This window comes from Anomalospiza imberbis, chromosome 23, assembly GCF_031753505.1.
Source record: "Anomalospiza imberbis isolate Cuckoo-Finch-1a 21T00152 chromosome 23, ASM3175350v1, whole genome shotgun sequence".
In the NCBI taxonomy this organism is placed as follows: domain Eukaryota; kingdom Metazoa; phylum Chordata; class Aves; order Passeriformes; family Viduidae; genus Anomalospiza; species Anomalospiza imberbis.
Genome location: NC_089703.1, coordinates 2,966,512 through 2,989,542, shown reverse-complemented (window position 1 = coordinate 2,989,542; position 23,031 = coordinate 2,966,512). Strand labels below are relative to the sequence as shown.

At 48.3% G+C, this 23,031-nt stretch overlaps 2 protein-coding genes across 4 annotated transcripts; one reads left to right on the top strand and one right to left on the bottom strand.

Moving 5' to 3' along the window:
* Window positions 1-276: 276 nt before the first annotated feature.
* On the bottom strand, window positions 277-15,407 carry DRAXIN (dorsal inhibitory axon guidance protein). 2 transcript variants are annotated; one of them, XM_068171609.1, is made up of 7 exons: window positions 15,249-15,407; window positions 7,041-7,519; window positions 5,523-5,710; window positions 5,045-5,156; window positions 4,600-4,689; window positions 4,268-4,357; window positions 277-1,304 (listed from the first exon to the last, which is right to left on the bottom strand). In XM_068171609.1, exons 2-7 carry the CDS (start codon window positions 7,501-7,503, stop codon window positions 1,192-1,194), a joined length of 1,056 nt encoding a protein of 351 aa, XP_068027710.1. In that variant the 5' UTR covers window positions 7,504-7,519; window positions 15,249-15,407; the 3' UTR covers window positions 277-1,191. The 2 variants fall into 2 exon arrangements, with proteins under 2 accessions (XP_068027710.1, XP_068027711.1); XM_068171610.1 differs by lacking the exon at window positions 15,249-15,407 and adding an exon at window positions 10,394-10,653.
* Window positions 15,097-22,255, top strand: MAD2L2 (mitotic arrest deficient 2 like 2). 2 transcript variants are annotated; one of them, XM_068171612.1, is made up of 9 exons: window positions 15,097-15,330; window positions 18,035-18,086; window positions 18,316-18,434; window positions 18,977-19,048; window positions 19,865-19,965; window positions 20,078-20,172; window positions 20,275-20,348; window positions 21,358-21,450; window positions 21,748-22,255. In XM_068171612.1, exons 1-9 carry the CDS (start codon window positions 15,100-15,102, stop codon window positions 21,787-21,789), a joined length of 879 nt encoding a protein of 292 aa, XP_068027713.1. In that variant the 5' UTR covers window positions 15,097-15,099; the 3' UTR covers window positions 21,790-22,255. The 2 variants fall into 2 exon arrangements, with proteins under 2 accessions (XP_068027713.1, XP_068027714.1); XM_068171613.1 differs by lacking the exon at window positions 15,097-15,330 and adding an exon at window positions 15,915-16,018.
* The last annotated feature ends 776 nt before the right edge of the window (window positions 22,256-23,031 follow it).

The window sequence follows — 23,031 nt, the reverse complement described above, 5'->3', positions numbered from 1 at the left end:
TTTGTTGCTCCAATATATCACTGAAGCCAGTAATTAAATATTAATATAAAGAAGTTTAAAACATCTGGCTGGCTACTCTAGGTAGAAACAGTTATCTCCAATTTGAATGAGAATACACGCAACCTTGGGCAGAAAAATTTTTCTGCCAGTGGCACAATTGTTCTGTGTGACTACCTCAAGTCATCAGTGTTACCTGCTGACCAACTTCCTTATAGGCTTTTCTGACTCCTCCACATCCTTGGGTGCAGTCAAAAAGCAGAAGAGTTGCACAAAGGATATCCATCATATCTTTATTTACATATCACAGAAACACACATGCAACATGTCACAGGTTTTACTACAATGGAACAGCCTGTCCCTATCTCCTGTTACCAAAAACTTTATTTTTGGCTCACTAGGAAAACTATCACTTCCCCAGAAAGCTCCTAAAGATAATCATTAAAAATAACAGACCTGGCAGGATAGATAAATGAGTGAGAGCTACAGGCTAGGATGTCTTGCCACATCCTTGCAGAAACCAGGTGGTTCTCTGAAAGCAAGAAAGGAAGGAAGGATGGAGTGGGATTGGATGGTCCCAAAGATGGCAGGTCCCAAGATGAAGTGGTAGTGTGTAACAGCTAAGCAATATGTCTGGAGTAGTGGAAAAGGGAGAGAGCAAGAGGTCTGCCAGAGGGTCCTCTCTCACCTAGGCAGGCAGCTGATCCATTTCCTATCTTTGATTCCACTTGGATGCTACAAATTTCCTCTTCTCTAGGAACTTCCAGTCCTTAAGGAGGATCTGTCTACATTTATTCTTAAGCAATAATTAAGGGGTAAAGTTTAAGCTCATATCCCCTTGGCCCTGAAGGATCTTCCACATCTTGCCTCTCTTGAGAGAAGATGAAACTGCAGAGCCTTTTCCTGCCAGGACCATCAGAATGGGAGTCATGATCATTGCTTACTAACTAGGAGAGGGGGACTCAATTCAGTGGCAGGAATGTGCTGAAGGAAGGGACGGGGAGTGCAGTCCTGCTATGGAAAAGGCTGATGCCACTGTATTTATAATGAACATGAGTTTCAGTCTAGCTGGGACCTGGCATGTTCAGAGCCTGCAGCTTCCATCATTTGCTCTGCTTTTTCCTCTAATTCCCACTGCTAGGTAGAAACAGTTTGACCCCAGCTCCTGACCGTACAGGCAGGAGTCCCACCCTCCTAAACATTAATGAAAGATCCCTGCTCTCCATTGGCTGATTCAGGCTCCACACAGCGCCCCTTCCTCCGGGTCACTCTTCGGTTCCGGTGGAATTTGGCATAACAGCGTAGCCCTGTGGAAAAGACAGACGTGTAGAAGTGAGGAGTGACCAGGGCTCCCTACAGCAGTAACACCAACTATTTCTCTGCCTCAATTACTGCTGCACTGGGGACAGTCCCAGTGCTGTGTCAAATAGGGTGGGAGAGAAATGCCTCACACAGACAAGGCATATTGCTCTCTGAGCACTGGTGTTCTGTTTGGCTCACTGTTCTGGTTTGGGATTCATTGTTCAGTCAGGTTTCACTAGATTCTTGAAATACCAATGAATTATTCCAATTGTTTCAAGTGATTTTATGGAAGGCCTGCTTGGTTTCCCCCTATTACTTTCCATTACTGTCTAAGTAATCTCTCCATTGGGAAATTACTATAGACTTAATGTGCAGCAGCAATTACTAGGGACCTCCTCTTGCTATTTATTTCCCTGAAGCTTCAAGAGAGAAGGGAAGAGACATTGAAGTGTTATTACTGGGAGGTCTGATCCAAAGCCCACTGCTCATCTCCTTTAATTTCTGTTTTAGATGCTCAGTGTGAAGGGTCTGAAGGAAGCTAGCTAATACAGCAGGGTGAATATGAAGGGGAAAAAATGAATTTTATTTGTAAAAACCATGAGTACATATTCTTCCATGGCAGTGGAAGGTAATGGGAGCCTCTGGTCATGGTAACTACTTGTTTTCTGGCTCCAAGAGGTTGATTTTATGGTGTTTCTTGTCTGACTTTGTTACACCAGAATGTGTAGCTAGTTGGGCCAGACAGGGTATAGCCTGTGGGTAAATAATTCTCATGAAAATCCTACTTTTCACTAGTGCAGGATCTTATCATTGGGGTTGGCAGGAGCTGATTTGATCATTCTAGAAACTGCAGCTCTTTTAACTTCTAGAGCAGGCAGCAGAGGATTTATAGCTTTTGTAATAAGACAGCTCAAAACTTTCCTTGGTTGTACACTGGAGATCCAGATGATGTCACATAGCAGTCCTTTGGAATTATGTCCCTGGGCTGCATTGAGACCAGCTTCCTTAAAAAGCTGGGTTTGTGCCCCTCATTACCAATCACCCCAGGGCAAACTGGCCTCCTAAAAGGGGAGCATGCAAGATCAGAGCTCTACTCTTATCTAAGCCTCTTGTCTATCTTACCTGGATCTTCCTTCTCTGGGGATCTTTTTTATGCTACACAGGATGCACATTTGCTATCAATTTATAACTAGCTTAAGGATAAAGCAGGGCCTGGGGCAGCCTCATTAAGGATTGCAGAAACATGTTTCTAGGCTAATCTATCAGAAGGTCATCTCTGATTAGGACCTTGTGGTGTTACACAACACGCCCAAGGTGAAGACTATCATTTAACATTGCAAGACCAGGAAAGCTGCCCATTTAACTGGGTAAAAAGTAGGCAAACAGCCTGGGTACCTAATGCAGGTCACAAAACTTGGCAAACAGAGTTTTGTTATGGCAGGCAAGACTCAGTGCCTGGAGCTGATCATGTTTGATCATGTTTGGACTAGAAGAGTGCCTTTTAGCACTTTCATAATGCACCTACCTAGGAAAGGCTGCTGTGGATTCTTCAGAAATAGTTTTAAGAAACAAAAGCCTGAGTCCTTCCCACATCTACTAAATTGCTACAAGCCCAGTTGAAATTAACTTGGGAAGGTCGTGCTAGGCACAAGGTCATACAAAACAGTGTTTTCATAGTCTGTGATACTTGAAAGTACCACTGAAATGTTAATATATTGTGACTTCTTCTGTTAGGTTGGTAGACATCAGGATCTTTGTTTTCAAGAGAGAAAAGATATCCTAGAAGGCCCAATAGTCACACTGTGAGTCAGTGGCAGAGGGAGGCTAAGAGCAGGAAAGTTTGGCTCCTGCTTTCACATACAAACCACTATTCCAGGTCAACAAAGTCGAGGAGTGTCTTGGGAATGGTTTACATCCCATAACCATGTTTGCTTTTGTTTTTGTTTTGTGTCCAGCATGGTCACTGCCTCCCCAGCTCCAGGAATATCATGATGGGTGAGGGGCAGCCCAGGATCCTGTGAGGGTCGAGGACCAGGGGCTGCACTTCCAGTGGGAGTGATTGGCTCGGCGGCCACACAGTACGGTGCATCTGACCTGAGATTCTGTTGCCCTGTGGTTTTTCCTTTTTCTTTTTTTCCCTCTTTGTTTTTTCTTTTTTCCTTCGGCACTGTGACTAGGGCTTGCCAGTTTGCTCCTCTGCCACTTGGGAGCCAGAGCCGGTGTGTGCTGTGCCAGGACCCCGGCTGGGCACTCCTCTACCAGTCATCTGTGAGCCAAGCAGCTTTCCCCCATTCAGACCCTGCAGTTTCTTGCTTCTGCTTCAGGCATTTTGCTATACTTTAGCCCAACTCCCAGTGTCCACCAAGACCCCCCCCACTGCTTCTGCTTCTGCCACGGCTTGGGGCTTAGTGCTACAATTCGATCTGTGGCCCCAGGGGATCTGCTCACCTCTGCTGTTCCAGTCTGCGTCTCCGAGGTTCCTGCTGCAGTCCCTTTTGCCACACAGAGGGGCACTGGGACCAGCTGCCCCCCGTGAGTTTGCAGCGGGAGCCCCTTTTCACAGCCACGTGAGGGAGGCGGCCGGAGCCGCCACAGCGCCCCCTGCAGCCGCGGGGGAATCATCGCACCCACCCTGCCCGGCCGGGAGCCAGCAGCGCCCCTGCTGGCCGTGACCGGAACTGCGCCAAGGGGAAGGAGCCTGCGGCGGGAGAGGGCCGTGGTTGGGTCTGCTTTTGTTTGGTGTTGCTGCCACCGTTGCGGTTTGTTTGTCCTGCTATATGTATATATACCATATATATATATATATGTTATTCCTTCCCTCATATCTTTGCCTGAAAGCCCCGTAATTTCAAAGCTATAATAATTTGGAGGGAAGGGTTTCATATTTTCCATTCCAAGGGAGGTTCCCGCCTTCCTTAGCAGACACCTGTCTTTTAAACCAAGACAGGGAGCAAAGAGCTGGACTCACCTTCAGTGCACATACAGTCATCATAACACTTGTTGTTAAGGCCTCGATTGTGTGGTTTGCAGAGGTGTTCACGTAAGTCACAGCAAGAGCCTGCAACACAGGACCAGGGGTCAGCACAGCTCAGGTATCCCTTACCTGTAGGGCTACTGACGCCCATGACAGCTCTGTCATACGGACATCATCAGGTCCCACAACACGCCTGGAAGGCCTCTGCCCTTCCCTTGCATACCACTTCCGATCATTAGTAGAAATCAGAATGCATGTCTTAAAACATGAGCTAGATTTCAAACATCCCATGTTTGGAGAAATGACTCTACCAAGCTGATCCTGACCTGGGAGGCAGTCAAGGTGGTGATCACATGGCTCTCCTTCAGCTGTCGTGGTTTCATTTCCACTGTTGGGGTTCTTGCTGCGGCGTTTTTCTATTGAAAAAAAACCATGCTGATAGAAAATTTCATGCTAGTGTTCTCATTTTGGACAATATATTTTTCCAGGGTAAAAACAACCTCAAATTTCAAGAGTTTGAACCCTAAACCTTCATACTCTAATCTCCTCCCTATTTCTCCACTCTCCATTTATCATTTTTACTCTGCCCTCCAAATATGCATCCAAAATCAGAAACATTCTGAAACTGAGCACAAACTCAATCAGCATTATGCTGCTTCTCTCTTCCCCCAACCCACTATGATCTCATGTCCTTCAGCACATCTATGAATACTAACCATAGACAAGCCTTACAGGATGACTTTTGGGAAAGAGGACAGGGAGGTTTAGCACCTTTCTTTTTAGCAGATGGCCACATTTCTGGTTTGAGATCCTCATAATCGGTCCAGTCAAAGAGTGCCATATCCAAGGTGGGCATCACATCCCCATCTTGCCTGAGGCGGGCCTGCAAACCACAAATAAACCAGACAGACAATGGATTACACTTCTGTAGAGACACTGAAGTCTTTGCACTGAAATATTTTACATTAAAAAGGCTTTACAATTCCCCCTCCCCTCCTCCACTCCTGTCTTATCCACTGGGGATTCCTGGCATCTCATTTTCAAAAGCAAAGAACTTTTCCTTGTTGAGGCTGAAGCCAAGAAGGAAATTTCCGCTGCTTCTCTGTGAGAACAAAAAGTGAGCAATGAGCATTAGGGCATGCTGGCTCTTCATTCAAGTGCTTCTACTGTCTCTCTGGTCCTTGAAACTCAGTTGGATAGCTGAGGGAGAGGCAAGGCTTGGAGGTACAGTTCCCAGCTGTCTCTTTACCTGTGACCGTGGTGAAGTGGCTGGAAGAACAGGAGGCTCTTCTGTGGAAACAGCTGTGTCCAGTGCAGCAATGAGGAGCATGGTGGGAGCCAGACTTGTAGCTTCCTCTGCCTGAAGATTTTGAAACTGTTCTTCAGAGCTTTTGGGTTTCTTGTACAGGGAGCTTGGCCCAGCATCAGGAGTCTTCCCTGCAGAGGGCAACAGGTACAGTGGCATTACCTTTTCTCTGTATGACAGATTTGAGTCAAAGGAATTCATTTTTCGTCCAGTTACCGACCACTGTTCCATGATCCTGAGCTGCTGTTTTATACCACTGTATAACAGAGTAATGAGCTATTACAGTGAGAAATCAGGTCCAGAGTATATGCAGCTTGATTTTTTGCATGTTTAAGACATACAAAATCACACCTCCCTGAAGATATGTCTGTCTCTTATTTAAGAAGTAAAACATGGTTTTTTTTTCTGGTCTCAAAAGTGCAAAATGTACTTGTTTAACTATTTTTAAACCAACAGATTAAGCTATTGCAAATACCTGTGAATATATTCTTATTTGACTTCAGTAGTGAGTTATTTCAATTTAGCTCAAGTCAGGACTTACCTAACTTGAAATTATCTTCACAGATATGTCCCTCTTCTTAAGTATTAATTTAAATATAGACCTTAAGTTAGCCTCAAGAAATAAGCCCTGTTTGTAATCTCCAAATATTGCTTCAAACCAGCTTTCTTGCATACTCTTTTATATTGCTAACACAAGCTGTTTAGTCAGTCCTCTGAAAAAACAATAGAGCTCTTCTTACTGAGGCAAGGAGGAGTGTAGGATGGAACTCAAGGACGTGACACCCAGCCTGTCACATAGTGTAGATTGACACAAATTGCCTCACTTCAACAGAACTCAAGGTTTACCACACTGAGCTCATACCACAGAAACACACACCCACAACTTGACCTGCAAAGGAAAGCAGTCCCAATCGAAATCAAGCAACATTTAAAAGTTATCAGTGCAATTTCACATATGCGAAATCTGATTTTTTTTGTCACTGTTGTTCAGCATAAACATAGAAGAGTACAAGCTCTGGTGAGAAGAAACTGGTCTTCAAAGCAAAATAAGGGGGTTGTGTTTTTTCTAATTCCCATCACTTTTTGAAGTCAGTGGAGAGATTGAGCAAGGCTTGGACATACTTGTTCCTAAATTGGGCCATTTGCTAAAAAGGAAAATAAAAACAAAAAAGCAGACCACCCTAAAATAGCCCCTCAAGTCTTAGGGTCCCTCAGAGCTCCCCCTGTAAGACAAACTAGGTCATTTTCACAAAATTGCAGCCAGCACTAAAATTCTGGTTCTGCAGTTCTCCTTTTTTCTTGTGCCTCTTTTGTTTGGCAGAATTTTCCCCAGAGCAGGCACACACTCCACACCCTCCACACACCCATGTGGCTCCACCACAGCTGCTTCTCTTGCCTTCACACAAGAGATGCTCATTTCCAGTGACACAACAGCCCCAGCTTCCCTTGGAGCTCAAATACCTTGGTGATGTTTGAGTCTGTCCCTGCGGCTATGTCGACGATGTTCTCGGTTCTGCTTCTTTCCTTTCTCAGAGCCTGGGGACTGGTTTTCCCTCTCAGGATACGACAATTCAAACCCCAGGAACGAGTCCTTATTCTGTTTCAAGGCTGCTGGCTGTCCCTCTGCCACCAGCTCTTCCACAGCTGAAGCTCCACTGCCCATCTTGAGGGACTCTTCCCCAGCCAGCTGCCCTCTTGAAGGCATGGTATGGACCCTCTCCTTCTTGGCCAAGCGTTGCCTGTGATGGCGCCCAGTTCTGGGCTGCTGCAGCCACATCTCTTGGTTTTGAAGGTGGTTGTTGTTCTCTGGGGCATTTTTGAGCTTTGTGCCAGGGTTCAGGGAGATTGCAAGACTGATGTCAGAAAGAACCAGCACACACAGGAAAAGGAAAGAAGAGAAGGTGGAAGAAGTTTCCATAATCATGGGTGCTCTGTCTCACCTGCAATTAAAAAAGGGGGAAAAAAAGCAACCAACAGTTAGGAACTGTAAAAGACCATCAAGATTCAGTCCTAGGACACTTAGATAAAAAACATTATGGTGTCCTGAGGTGAAAGCAAGTTATTCCCTATTTGCTTATTTCCTCTTCTCCCAGCCCTGGTTACAGCAGCTGAGACACATGTGCAGGGCCCGCAGGGCTGAGAGGTCCCAGTTTCATGTGCAAATGAGGCCATCAATCAGTAGGACACTTCCCTTTGATTCCTCACTAGCCCCCCTACCCTCCTATTCACAGCCCACCATCTGAGGGCCTGGGTGGGGGGGGCTGGCTCCTGCCCACAGCTCTTAAGCCTGGCACAATACCAGCTGCCGGGTTGGCATCCTGGGCTAGGGGCACTGGCCCCTCCTCACAGCTGGTTTTCTTGCAATGAAGATGTCAAAATGAACAGAACTGGAGGCAGATGGTGGCCACACAGGACCAGTAACAGTCCTGAGCAGCTCAAGACAGAGACTTCCTCATGTGCCTGCATACTGCTTCAGGGTGGTGGAAATTGGTCAAAGAAAGAAAAAACCCTGCAGATTTTGTGCTGATACCCCATGGCATAGGAGGGAAATAAAAAGGCTGTCAGCAGAGCAGGGGATGCTGGTCTAAAGACCAAGGGGTAGAGAGGCAGACTGAGGTTTCCTAAGCTTGTCCCACTTTCCCTCCTTGATCCTGCACAGGTCACCAGGCAAGGCTGTCACTGGGAGGGTAATTTAAGTCCCAAGAACATCGAAACGAAGTTCCACTGAGTCCACCAGTGCAGTGGTGGCAGACTATTATCATTCATTCTGCTTCACTGTCATATTTTTAAGGGTCTTCTTTCATCTTTTTGTTTGTGCTACAAGACATGGCTTTGGGATGTTGTGGCTTTGTGCTCTGCACAAGTCAGAGCATTCTCAAATTACGTTATTTAGTCGTTCTCCCCTGTCCTTTCCCACAAAATGGGGGAAGGAATTTGCAGCATTTCTAGTGCGGCTTTTCCAGACTGCCCCTCTCTCTCTGGGAAGCATGAAGACATGCTTAAAAACAGAGTTCCCTGGGATACTGACTGTCAGAAAACCGGGCCTGTGCTTACATTTGAGAAATACTGTCACAGAGTTACAGCTACAGCTTTTCACTCAACCTCATCTCAGTCTTTTCTGCACCTCAGCCCTTGGCTGCACCTGATTTCCATCTGTTCACCAGGAAAACCACTTTGCTGCTTAATCACAAGGGCTCATACTCTCTCCTCCAGGTGATTTTCTGCTTGACCAGTGTGTTGATTTGGCACAGCCTGGTTTTTGGTAGCGGGGAGGGGGCCACTGGGGTAGCTTCAGTAAGAAGCTGCTAGAAGCTTCCACCATGTCCGACAGAGTCAATCTCTGATGGTTCTGAAGATGGACGTGCTGCTGGCCCAATTAGAGAGGCTGGTAACAGCTCTGTGACGACACATTTAAGAAGAAAATCAAAACAGCGCAGGGGCAGTTTTTCCAGGGCTGGCGAGGCGCCCCGGCCGGGGCCATCTCGGCGCGGCCCGTGGCGAGCCTCGCCTGCCTGGTCGCCCCTGGCAGCCGTGCACGGGCAGAAGGGCAGGGCCAGCGGCAGCGGCTTCTCCTTCCCGGGCCTGCACTAAGAGAGGCGTTCAGCAGCCCAGCGCCACGGGGCCGCCACTGCCAGCACCACGGCTGCGGAACCACGGCGAGCGACTCCCAGTGCGGAACCCAGGTGAGATCGACCGCTCGGCGCTGCGAGGTCCTGCAAGAACCTTTGAATTGGTGCAACTTGTTGTCAATGAGCAGCAATTTTCTTCTAGTCAGAGAAGAGGAGGAAATGCCATGTGAGGGAAAACAACATGGCGACACCAAGTGGAAAAAAAGGAAGGGAAGGAGGTGCTCCAGGCGTTGGAACCGAGATTCCTCTGCAAGCTGTGGTGAGGACCATGGTAAAACAAACTGTCCCCTTGGAATGCATGAAGTCCATGGGGCATGCAGAGATCCACTCCCAGCCCGTGGGAGAAGCGCTCACGTAGAGTGGGTGGATGGCAGAGAAAGCTGTGGTCCAGCAGGAGACCCAAATAGAGAGAGAGAGGGGCCCTGCTCCCAGAGATAGAGAGAGAGGGCCCTGCTCCCAAACGAGAGCAGCCTGTCCTTCGAGGACTGCACCCCGTGGATGAGTGACCCACACCACAACAGTTTTGGGATGACTGTTGCCTGTGGGAGGGAACCCAGGGCATAGCAGAGGAGACTCCTGTCCTTGAGCAAACAGAACAAGACCTCGAGTGACAAACTGACCAAAACCCCCATGCCCTGTCTCCCTGTGCTGTTGGTGGGAAAGAGGGAAGGGCTGGGGAGGGGAAAAGGTGTTTTAAAGGCTTCTTTTACTTCTCATCATCCTCCTCTGACTCTGTTAATAATAAATTTACCTTAGACCTTTAAATTTGAACCTGTTTCGCCCTTAGAGTGTTTTCTTCCCAGTCCTTATAATAATCTGAATTAAATTTGTTAATTTTTCCCCCCTCTCCTCTGCCCAACTATAGCATAAGAGAGCGAGCAAACAACTTTCGTGGGTGCCTGGTGTTTGGCCAGTATCAAACCACGACACCAGCCATTGTAACCTGTGAAGGGCAGCAGGTAACAGCCTTTCAGGCCAATTCTGACTCCAGTTTTTGTGGAGGTGACAGAAGATACCCTAGGAGTAGCTTGGGCTCTTCCTTTCGCCTTTTCTTTCATCCTGAGAGACAGATATGGAGAATCTTGAGTCAGTGAAAACTTTGCCACCACAGCAGCCCATCATCCTGGAGTTAAGAGAGAGATGCCTTCATCCTGTTAATTGAAAAAACCCTGCTCATGCACTCACCAGCCAATCCTGCCTTTCCAAGATTCCTCTCTGTTGCTGTTCATAGCCTGGGAACATGTTTTCAGTTCAGCCATTCCCTGAAAGAGGAAGGCAGCACAGGGGCCTTCTTTTCATGAAGTTTTTAAAAAGCAGGTCTTTCTACTGGACATAAAAGACAATAAACTGTTCCTTGAGGACTGATTTAGGAGGCATTGGGAAGCTCACTTGTGAAGGCATAACGCTAAAAATACTATTTTATTGGCAACTACCTGGAACAAAGGAAAACCAGACTGACAGCTAAATCTATTAAAAAAAATTGAAGATCTTTTTCTTCAAAACTACTAGAACAGATAGCAACACAGAGCTCTGCATGGGATCATTTGCTTTTTCCCCAGACCATGGGGTCTTTGCTTTTTTCCTAGGATTTTCTCTTTAAGAACTAAAGCAAACCAGCTGGATTAAGACATCACTCAGAACAACTCAAAGAGCTATAAAGAGCATCTTACTTTTCATCTGTAGGCAAAACACCAAGAGGAGAGAACAAGCACAAAGAGAATGCAAGGGTGTCTCCAATCTCACTCTCACAGGCATGGCCCTTTGATGGTGAATCTGACAGACACATTCTGATTTTCAGTGGGAGCTGGGAGGCAGCTAAATGCTGCAGGGCAGTTAAACAGAAGGTCTGCTTCAAAGCATAGGGGGCGTTTATTTAAGCTGCCCAGCTGTCTCGTTGGCATGAACCAGGATGAAAATGCAGGTAGAAACACAGATTGCCTCATCTCTGCACTGGCAGAGCAGGCAGGTTAATGTGCTGTGCTACTGTCACTGGGAATCTTGCATTAATAACGTGGATTACCTGCATTACCTGACAACCTGTGCTTCACTGTTGTCAGGGGAGATCTGAGCTGTTTGCTAAGCCAAACCACTGCATGGACAAATTTTGGGTTAATGCAACACTGCTGTGCTAGAGGCAAAGCAGTCCCAGCCTTCTCCTAACCACTTGTTTCCATGTCCTGATCTATCTTTAGTTCCAGAAACCTCTTCTGGAGGTTCTTCATTTTTCTTACGCTATAGAATTTTCCTTACCTTATAGAATTTTTCTTCATTTTTCTTACACTATAGAATTCACACATACAAAAGACAGCTAGATAACACAACATCATTCCTAGTTCTCAGTGCTCAGGTTCCTCAATGGCTGAGCCCCAAAATAAACTTCACTCTCTTTTCTGGCAGGACCACAGTCCACAAAAGAATCCCATGCTAGCCCTGGGCTCACTGATGTGACAGCAAGGTTCTCACCCTGCTGATGCAGCCTGCAAAGGATGAAATTCTGCCTGAGACACACACCAGGCAGAAAGAAGTCTGGCCTTTCGTAAGGAGTTGCCTTTCGTAAATTGCTATAAACAAACACACATGTTACAACAAAGCCCAGAATTCATTGTCTTCTTGGGGTTCATATCTTAATAAGGGAAATAGGTGGAGTATTTGCCATGTTAAGCTGCCCCTGTAGTTCTTCACAACACCAGACCTACGTCCTTATTGCTCCACCCCTCTTCCTGCACTGCCTAGTAGACCCTCAGGATTACAAGCCACCCGAGGTAGCAAGTCTGCCTCTCACATGAACATATGTACAGCAAAGAGCTGCCCAGAGTGTAGATTCCGTGCTGGGAAGTGAGTTGCAGTGCTGTTTTCCAGCCACAATTTCTGATCCATTTTGGGTTAGTGTGGATGCTTACAATCCCATAAGTGAAATTGAGGGGGGGGTGGGGAGGGGTTGCATCTTGGATAACTTTCCCTGTAGGAAGTCTTCTCTGGATTCACTAATATAATTGCTATTTCTCTGCTCTCTGCTCATAATCCTGCAAGGCAGCCAGGCACTGAGCAGGTACATGGAAATTCACCCATGTTTTTCTGCTATAAATACTGTTGTGTCACCTTGGCTCTGAAATAGACTCTGAAACTGTCCCTGGTGTATTTGGTTTATATTAGACAAAATAGGAACATTAGATCATCTACATTCATTCACATATCTTGCTTAAAACATGATACCTGACAGTCCTAGCTTTAACTTTTCACATTTCTTCATGTCACAGCCAAGAGGAACAAAACCCTTGAACTGAGAGACTGTCAAGATCTTTGATGCATTTAGTATGCTCAAGGGCTGAACCAAGCTGGACCCAAGAACCTGTGCTGGGCTAGATTTCTTTTTGGCTCCGATAAGCTCAGACTTTGGCAGATGTGTGTAAAGATTTCCTGGACTCCAGACAAGCCAGTCTGCAGCAATACACAAAGTGTATGGGCATCTGCATGGGTGTTGTGTGTATGTGCCTGTGTGGCAGGGATGACAGACAATAAACCCAGCTCTGTGTGCCAGGCTCCCTGTAAATAAGAAGCCATGGGGTGATGGATGGGCTTGAGAAGGCCTGGAGCAGAATGGATGGGGTAGGCTCTATGGTGGCTGACATGCAGAGAGCTGGCTGGAGCCATGAGGATGGCATTGTGCAGATAAATGAGATTTGACTTCCCTGCTGGGTCTCTTTCCATCTGTTTTTCTGTTTCTGGAGGCAAATGCTGGGAAGGTTCATAAACAATCTGCCAAGAGACTTTCCCATTTCTAAAAGCTCAATCCCAGCTTTCTAGGGTCTCCCAAAGCAGACAGGTAATATTTGCCCTTCTCTTTTCCTCTCCAGGGCAAAAGTATTAACATTTTTATTCTTTTCAACATTTCCTGTAAACTAGATTTGTAAAGAATTTCAATTATTTTTGCAGTTGTCCCAGACATCCTTGGGATGACAGAACAGCTCCCTGCTCACAGATCTTCAGTCCTTTTGTGTTCCTTTTCAGAGCTGCCCTGCTTTTTAGGTTTCCTGCTTCCATCATCACCATTCCTCCCTATCTTGCCTTTCATACTTACGGGACTCTAAAGTTTCTTTGTCCCTCCTGACTGTGATGCAAGACATTTCCTCTCTGCAGATATTCAGGCTACCTGAACACCCCCCCCTGCTTGGCCCTTTGAAACATCTGGTTCCTTTACCTGTGCTGTTTTCTCTCACTTTTGCTATCCCCAGACAGCACTTCAGAATAGAAAGGGCCAAATTCAGTAATATACCAATTGCATTAGTGGAAGGACATACAGGACATAAGGATCCAGGCTTGCAAGGCATTAAGTAGTAGTTGAGGCTACCCCTGGGGTAGCTTCACAAAGCCTCTCCCTGGGGCAATTTGTATCCAGTGACCACTTGAAACTTGATTCATTCAACATTAGTTGTATAGCTGGAGCTGGGACTCCCCTCACCCATCAACTCTGGCTGACAGCCTGTGCTCTACTCTCCTGATCAGGACAGAAATCATCTGTTCACACAGCATAACCCAGGGAACTGCCTCTCCTGCAGCCCAGGCTTGTGAGCTGCCTGGGTCCCTGCTGAGCTCCAGCACCCCGCTTTTGGTTGACACTGGACACCTTCAAGTCAATACATGCCCCGAGCCACAGCTGTGCCACTCTTTCTCCTGAGCCTAGCCCAATCTGCCCTGAGAGCTTCCCAGCACATCTGCCAGGGACAGGTCAGCCCAGCAAGTCCCTGCATTGAAGGGTAAGAGGAGCCCATGAATGAATATGCAGTACCCTCTGCTCTGCTTCCCTCTGGGACTTCACAGTGTGGCTGACGCAGCCATCGCAGGCCCTGCTATCCAACAGAGTCTCTGCTACCCAATAAAGAGACTAAAACAGCAATGAGCCTGAGATTCGCATCCAGGATACAGTTGTTTGCTGTCAGCATGGCAGAGAAGACTCTTCAGTTTCATGCGCAATGCCAGGTGACAAATGGGACACAGTCAATAGGAAAGGTCATTGCTCACCCAACTGGAAAGTACTCGCCAGTGTTACAGGGAAGAATGGGCCAGATTTGCCCTGATCTTTTCTGGAAGGGAGACATGGATGTGTCTCGACTGGCAAAACAGTTAGGCTGTGCTTTCAACATTCTTCCTTGCATGGCATTCTCACTTTGAACCATATGTATAGAATTAATGCCTCCTTCTTCAAGGGAGAGGACATGGGAATACAAAACCACTTCCATTAAACCCTCCAGCTGACAGAAAACTTCAGGTGTGAATTGGATAAGTGTCAATTAAATTCTATGTGATTAATTACTAGCTGCAATAAGCCATTAACTGATGCCAAGCTGATTTAATTCAGAAATGAGACCACACTTTTACCAACGGAGGAAGAACACACAACAAGCTGCGGGTACCCAGGGGCTCGGTGCATGGCAGCGCACGGCTCTGTAAACACAATGACTCGGTGGGAAAAGCTTCCGTCACTCCTAGGCACCTCTGGCTCGGAGCCGGGACGTACCCGTACCCCTGGGGTACGCGAGGGGCCCTGAGAGAGGGACGGTGCCTCTGTCCGAGGTGACTTTGTTTCCAAGAGCGATCTGAGGAGGAAGCTTGCAGGAGTGACCCACAGTGAGTCCCAGAGCCCGTACCGCACATCCCTGCGAGGCACACGGCGCAGGGCACGGAGGCGACCTGTGTGGCAGAACCGCGGCGGGAGCGGTAGAGTCCGGAGCCCGCTCCCCAGCACGGGTGACAATAGGTCTGGCCGAAGGCACCCCGCCCCGGCACCGGCGCTGTCCGAGCTCTCTGCTCGCTCGCACCGCTGAGCGATGCCGCCGTAACCGGAGCTCCGCGCGCATCCCGACGGCGGCAGGACCGGGGATCCCCGTCAGTCCATGTCTTTGTCTCCTCCGGGGCGCACGGAAAGTGGGAAGGTGTTCCCCACTCCTCCCCAGTCCCTGCGACAGCAGAGGGGAATCGGCTCGGCGGAGCATCCCCTCCGGCCCCGGGGCGGGCTGAGCACGGCGCGAGCAGCGCTGCCTACCTGTCCGAAGGTCCCGATCTGGCGGAGCCCGGCAGGCGGGGCAGGGCAAGGCAGAGCTGTGCGAGCGGCGGAGGGGAGGCAGGTCTGCGGGGGGCAAGGGGTGTTCAAACCCAAAAGGAGAGGAGGAGGAGGAAGAGGAAGAGGAGGAGGAGACAGGGGGAAGGCAGTGGGGGAATGTGGAGAGGAATCGGGGACATGGGGAATCCCGGGGGACTGGGGTGCATGGTGCCGGAGGAGGTGGGGCTGGGAGGGGCGGAGGGGCTCTGGGCGTGCGGGGGTCACAGGGGCAGTGCAGGGGCATGCCAGGGGAGCGGGGTGCGGGCTGCCCGGCGCTAAGGAGGAGGTGGGTGCGGGAGTGCAGGGTGCTGGCGGCAGCAGCGGTCCCTGCCCCGGACACGGACGGGACAGACAAAGGCCGGAGACAAAGGCGTGGCAGCCCGGAGGGGCGGGGAGCGGGTGAGCCGGTGAGCCCCGGTGAGCCGGTGGCAGCCCGGTGCGGCGGGCTCCGCTCTCCCCGGCGTTCCCCCGCATTATGGTCACGGGGAGGGAGACCCGCTGGTGGCTCAGCGTGCCCCGCTCCCCGCACCGAGCCCCCGGCCCCGCCGTGACGGGGGAGCAGCGGCGGTGCCGGGACCCCCGGGGGCAGCGGGACCGGCCCCGCGGCCGCTCCTCCCGCCCGCCGGGGGGCGCTCGCCGCCCCCGCCCTGACGTCAGCCGCGGGCGCTGGCACAGCCTCCCGCGCTGGGCGGGCGTGAGGGGCGGCGGGCCCGGTACGGAGCGGGGGCTCGCCGGCGCGGGAAGGAGCCGCGGGCGGGGGACACCGGGCCGGGAGGAGCACGGGGCGGACACGGGCTCGGGGGGAGACGCGGGGACAGGAGGCCGTGCTGAGGCGGGGCCCTGGGCGGCAGTGGGGGCGGCGGGCCGTGCGAGGAGCCTGGTTGCGGGAGGGAGCAGCGGCGAACGGGCGGTCCCCGGGCTCGGAGTGCTGAGGAGAGGCAGTGCCGCGCGTTGGGTGGGAGCGGGGCGATCGAGGGATCTGTCCCCATCCGCCCTCCCTTCTGCTCGGCGGTGGAGACACCGGAGAGGGCGAGGGAGCGGCGGTGACTGGGAGTCCGGGCTGCTCCGGGCGACTGCGGGAGCTCTGGTGATAGGCACGGCGAGGGCGGTGGGCTGTACTTACAGGATTTGCCCCATCCCCAGAAATGTCCAGGGCCAGGTTGGATGGAGTTTGTATCAGCCTGGGACAGTGGAGGGTGGCCCTGCCTCTGGCAGGGTGCTGTAACAAGATGAGCTTTAAGGTCCCTTCCGACCCAAACTGTTCTGTGATTCCATGATCTCCCAGCCTGCACAGTGCTTGAGTGTGTAGTGCCTGGTTCCTACTTTGTGACTGCGTGGAAAGGTGGGTCCCTTGGGTTGCTTGGGCATCTCTTTAGGAAGGAATGAAGTTTAAGTGAGGATGTGAACCTAAACCTCTAAAAACACAGATTGTTTATGATACTCTGTAGATCTTTTGTACTAATTTGAGAGCCACTGTGGCTGGGGTGCTAGAGAGATGCTTAACTATCTTAATTTTATTTAGTGTAGCAGATCATTAATATTCCAGGAAGTCTTTGTATACAGTTATACTTGCATAACTCTGTTTTAAAACCTGGGGATGAAACTAGCTCCCTGTTTTGTGCAGGTTGAACTAATTCTTCATAGGTCTGAAAAACAGCTTGAAAATCAGTGTCTAAAGAGCTTATTGGAACATCTGTGGTTTGTCAAAAGTCTTTGTAGAACACCTGAGTTACTGGTGGAGCCAGGGTGCTCCAGAGGCATATAAAGACCTCTACAGTTCACAAATGGTGCTGCTGTTAGTGGTTAGAATTTGTTGGCTTGCAGAGAGTGTGGATAAAATAATTAAACAAAATAAAGTTTCTAATAGATAATTATGTACACCGCGGCCTAAATTGTGTAAGGCATGGAGTCTGCTATGCAGGGAAAGCTGTTGGGAAGCTGAACTCCAGCATCTGCTGTTCAACTGTTGGCACATGAAAGTCAATTTGTCACAATAACATGCTGCCCTTTGTTACTCACAGGCTCCCCAGGGATGTAGTCACAGCCCAAGCCTGTCAGAGTTCAAGGAGCAGCTGAATGATGCTCTAGGTCACATAGTTTAGTTTTAGGTGGTCCTGTGAGGAGCAGGGAGCTGAACTCCATGATCCTTATGGGTGCCTTCCAACCTTGGGAATTCCATAATCCTGTGTCACAAAGTTGACTTAATTATGCAGCTCTGCAGGGTTTGGGTTCCTTGCAGACTGCAGAGAGAAACTCAGAAGTTGTTGGCAGTGGCAGCAGATGAGAACCTGTGTGATGGTGTGTCAGTGGAAGATGTAGCTCCAAGCTTGGACAAGCAATGGTTCGTGGTGGCGTTAGAATAAACCCCAAACCCCAAGAAGTTCTTGTGTTATAGTAAGAGATAGGGCTTAGAAAAGTCAAGTACTATGAAGCTTTAAAAAACCCAGTGTTTCTTGTGTTACTAAAAAGTATTTGTCTGAACTTTCCTGTATCCCAGAGAGGGAGAGAGACTGGAAACCCCAGGAAGTAAATTATTAATTATCTCATCCTGAGGTGTGAGCACTGGTTTGTGCACTGCTGGTAATCCCTGAGGACGTGCTGTGCTTATGGGGGGTGCTCACACATTTCACTGTGGGCTCGCAGGGTCTTCTGGTGCACAGCTTCATGAACTGACTAGATGAATAATACAGGAGCCAGAGGATAACCATCCCTTTTGTGGTTACTTCCAGGGTCTGGGGAAGATGACCACTCTCACACGGCAGGACCTTAACTTTGGGCAAGGTAATGTGTTGTACTAAGCTGCAACTATTGTCCTTGTGAGGCTCCTCTTGGGTACTGAGTTTGGGGGAGTGTTGTAGGGTTGCTCTGTCCCTAAACTTTCTGCAGCTAAGAGGAGGCAGATGAAATTTATGCAGAAAAAAAAAAAACTGTAAAAAAAGGTCCCCTGAGTCTATGGTATTTCTCTACTTTCCCACACCCTATTCCAGCATCCTTTACTTCTGTTTTTCAGTTGTTGCAGATGTTCTTTCAGAATTCCTGGAAGTGGCTGTTCACCTCATCTTGTATGTCAGAGAAGTTTACCCTATTGGGATCTTTCAGAAGAGGAAAAAATACAATGTCCCTGTCCAGGTAGGAGATTTTCCTGGAAGCTGACAGCCACATGGACAAGGAAAATAGCAAGGATCAATCAACACTCACCAGAACAAACTTACACTGGAAGTGACTGTTTAATGTAGAGACTTATTTTTGAGGAGAGCTTAGTTCCTGTCATACGAGGAGAAGCCCCGTAGCTGAGGATACAGCAAGTGCTCATGGGACAAGCAGGTCATGGATAACAGCAGTAGAAGGCTGCCCCAGCTCTGTGCAGTGAGGTAACACGAAAGCAGTTTACTAGGAAGTAGAGATGGTTGGAGTATGCTATTCCCAACATGCTGTTCTGGTATACATTCCAGATATGCCACAACTGTATGAGTGCAGTGATGTGCCTCTGCTGATTAACCCTTCCCTGAAATAATTGCTGATTTGAATGGGCAACTCAGCATTTTTCAGCACTATTTGAAGCATGCCTTGAATGTCTTGTACACACTGGTGCTTCTGTTTAAATCTTCACTTTTAGCATTGTCCTGGCTCATGTCAAACACAGCTCTGACTCTTCCCTGTGTTTGCTACAGATGTCCTGCCACCCAGAGTTGAACCAGTACATCCAGGACACGCTGCACTGTGTAAAGCCGCTGCTGGAGAAGGTGAGCTCAGACCGGGGACCTGGGCAAAAGTACTGCAAGTGGATTTAATAGAAAGTAAGAGAACATAAATATTGTCTTAACTGCAACATGTTTACAAATTTACCATTCACAATATATTAGCTGGTAAAAGTTCCCAACAAAACTGAAAACATCATAACCTTTCCTGGCAGTTAAGACCCTGCCTTGCTTGTCTCGTTACCACACAAGGACACATGTCTGTATATTTCCAGTTACACCATCCTACCATTCTGCTTTACAATCCATCCGAGTTTAAGCACCTGCTGTGGCAGAACAGCTGCTGTGAACCAGGAAGCAAAGGCAGGCCTGGACTCCAGGTTTTGTGAGAGAAGGGTGTGACCAATGAAACATTCCAGGAGGCTGCTGGCAGGTTTTGTATGCCTTGCTCTTTACAGACAATTTTAATGCACATGTAGAAAATGGAATTGGGTCTGTTTTAATTGCAGTTGTACAACGCTGCTCTGTTTCGGCAACGGTCTGAATGTGTCTTAACTTCATCAGTGTCCATCCCAGAACGATGCAGTGAGATGGGTGTGCATTTCCTCCTTTGTTCCAAAACAGGATCTAGAGGAATGTACAGTTTAGCACACTTCATCTCCCTCAGCCTTAGCCACAAGCTGGCAGTTTAACACCCAGCAAGAAATGGCTTTGCAAAAGCATTTTTTTCTGATTGCTAAGGGCTTGTGCTGTGAGCCCCAACAACTGAGTGTACTCCACTGCATCAAAGCATGTGAAGCACACTGTGGGCAGCAGACAGCTCATATTAAGGAAGGGATTTTTCTGTCTTGGTTCCTGCAGAACGATGTGGAGAAAGTTGTGGTTGTAATTCTGGATAAAGAGCACCACCCCGTGGAGAGATTTGTCTTTGAGATCACCCAGCCACCTCTTCTTTCCATTAGGTGAGGTTTCCACTCCTGTTTGCCCATGGCATCCAACACCCAGCCCTGGGAGCAACTTCAGGCCTTTGCTGCATGCCAGTAACAACAGTAACAACTGCTGTCTCCTCCACAGTTCTGAGTCCCTGCTGTCTCACGTGGAGCAGTTACTGCGTGCCTTCATCCTGAAAATCAGCGTGTGCGATGCTGTGCTGGACAACAACCCCCCAGGTAAATGTCACTTGGATCCAAACAGCCTAATGCCTGGCATTGGTTGGCTTGGCTGATCCTCTGGGAGCTGTCCCCTGAGCTGGAACCTGACACTTCTCTTAGGTTGCACCTTCACAGTTCTGGTTCACACACGGGAGGCTGCCACACGCAACATGGAAAAGATCCAGGTGATAAAGGTGAGTGATATCCTTGGGCACCTGATTGTGGGTGAGAAGCTGCATAGCAAAGACTGGGCAGTGCAGAGTTTTGGCATCTTTAACCTTAAAGATAGATATTTTGAACATGTAGGTTGGTGTCACACGAGGCACATCATAACTGTACTTGAAATGTGGTGAAATGATTTATGCTGGTGAGCTGACAGCACGTTTGCCACACACAGCTGCCACTGCCAACAACTTCAAGTCTTGTAGCAATACTCACTGTCCAGTGCTTGCTCAGACACTTAGAAACACTCGGGCATGTAGAATAGGTACTTGAATTTAATTAAGCAAAAAGCAGCCCTCACCCACCATCCACTGTGTGGTGGCTGATTTTGTTTAAAGAACAAGACAGACTAAGATTAAAGCAGTGAGTAGGTTTGGGGGCACAAATACATTGTATCTTACAGGAAACTGTGTGCAGAACACTTTCTAAAGAAAGATTTTTTTAAAGAATCCTTGCTTAGATACAAGGAAACTTTTTTCCTGAGTCAAGTTATTTTAAGTGTCCAAAGGCACAACAAATAAAGCTAGCAAAGTATAAACTTGTTTCAAAATGAAAGTCTGTTCTGCACTGCTTAGTAATGGAAACTGGTAGTGTAGTAGACCCACCTTTAGACTTCCAAGGCAGGATGGAAACCCATGCCCTAAGCATGCTGGAGTTGCAGTTAAATCTTGGTGTAATGAACTGGGCATGGTAGCTCAGGACAGCTGAGCGTGTACCTTTAAAGAAGTGAGATGTCACCTTTGCAGTAAGTGAAGTGGGTTGACCTCACAGTTTGATGCTGTAACTGAAGACAATTATGCTGAGCATCAGGGACAAGCGTGTAAGTGTTAAGTTTTGTTGCTGTGGAAAGTTTGAATTGCTTGTTCCTTTCCTCAGCCACTCTGTCTCTCTTTCAACTTAACACAAAACAAGTGCTGAGAAGGAGCTCACCTTACAGCACTACTGGGTTCTGCCAGTAACACCTTGTGTTCCTGCTCCCAGGATTTCCCTTGGATCCTCGCTGATGAGCAAGATGTGCATATGCACGACCCCCGGCTTATTCCCCTGAAAACCATGACATCTGACATCTTAAAGGTGAGCAGAGCATTCTGACCAAGAGGTGCTGAACCTGCTGTAGTTCTGAACTTTAAATGCTCTGACATCAGCTCTGCAGTTTTCTGTGGTGTAGCAACTTTAAAACATAGTGCTGAGCAGTAGCTTAAGTCTTGCAGATGTCTGTGCCAGTAATCAAAGACTCCTCATAGTAAAATAGGAAACCTGGTTATGGGGGAAGGTATAAGCACTTCCTATCCAGCCTGTTGCAGGCTTTTTTTTTTTCCTCCATTCACCTACCTGTATACCAACGGGACTGTTGCTTGTTTCTCTCTCCAGATGCAGCTCTATGTAGAAGAGCGAGCTCACAAAGGCACCTGATTTCAAATCATCCTTGCCTTCAAGCTTCATCTGATCTTCCAGTGGAGTTAAGATCTGTCACAAACTGTATCTTGATAACCATCTCTTCAGCTGGCCTTCTGGGTGAATGTAGAGCAGCTGCTGCCTCTTTATTTCAAGTGCTCTTACCACTGTATGAAGAACTGACTTGGAATGGGGAGCCAGAGCCTGTTCCCATCTTGACTTGAGTGAGAGTACAGGTGTTGATACAGTGTGTCCCTCGGGAGTCAGTGCTTTATTACCAGTCCTGTTCTCACCTGAAAAGGGCAGCTCCATTGCACACAGGCAGTGATAGACAGCTAGGAGCTGTCACACAATCCATGAGAGCAACATTTGTGCTAAGGGGGAGCGAGGCCTTATGTACTGTCTGTCCACTGTGACCATCCCAAGTAGTCTTCAATAAATACCAAGTTTTACCCCAGTTGAACTGGGCTGAGTTCTGTCAAAACCAGGCTCCCTTCTTCAGTGAGGAAGTATTTTTATTTTCTATGGAGCTCCCACCGCTTTTTTGGCCTGTATGTGGACTCTGTCAATTCCTATGAAAGGCTCTGCAACCTTGATCTCTTCCCTTTCACTCAGAGGTGGCATTAGCAATGTGGAATTCGTCTGTCCAGCAAGGACACCTGCCAAGTATCCCACTCCTAACTGAGAATAGGCAAGGAATGCACTGTTTATCCTACACCTGTCAGAGGAGATGGAACATGGCCTTAACATTAGTTCTGGGTATATAAGGGTGGGAGACACAGTTCAAACAAGCTGAGCTTGTTTGTCAGAGAATTTTGGTACACTAGCCTGTCCAGCACCTCCTGTTTCCTCCAAGTAACAAGTGTAGGAACATTATAGATCAACTCTGGGCACTGCTTTAACATTTTATATTGGGTTACACTGCTCAGTACAAACCAAAGCTGATGTGGGAAAAGCCCAGCACAATCAAAAGGCACTTGTGTTATTAGGCAGCTGCCTGAAGGGACTTCTTACCTCCTCTTTCTCTACCTGTTTATTCAAACACCAAGGGACTGTTTTGGATAGAAAGGCAGGTACCATTTTGATCATACACACTTAGAGAAAGGGTAAGGAATTCACTACCAGTGACACAGCACTTAGGAACAAGGAGTGACAGTTTCCTGATCATATGAAGGGTCTGATGCAGATCATAAATCTTAACTGAATCTTAAAACTGAAACAGGAAAGAAAATACTGTACAAAACAATCTGTGGCAGGGTC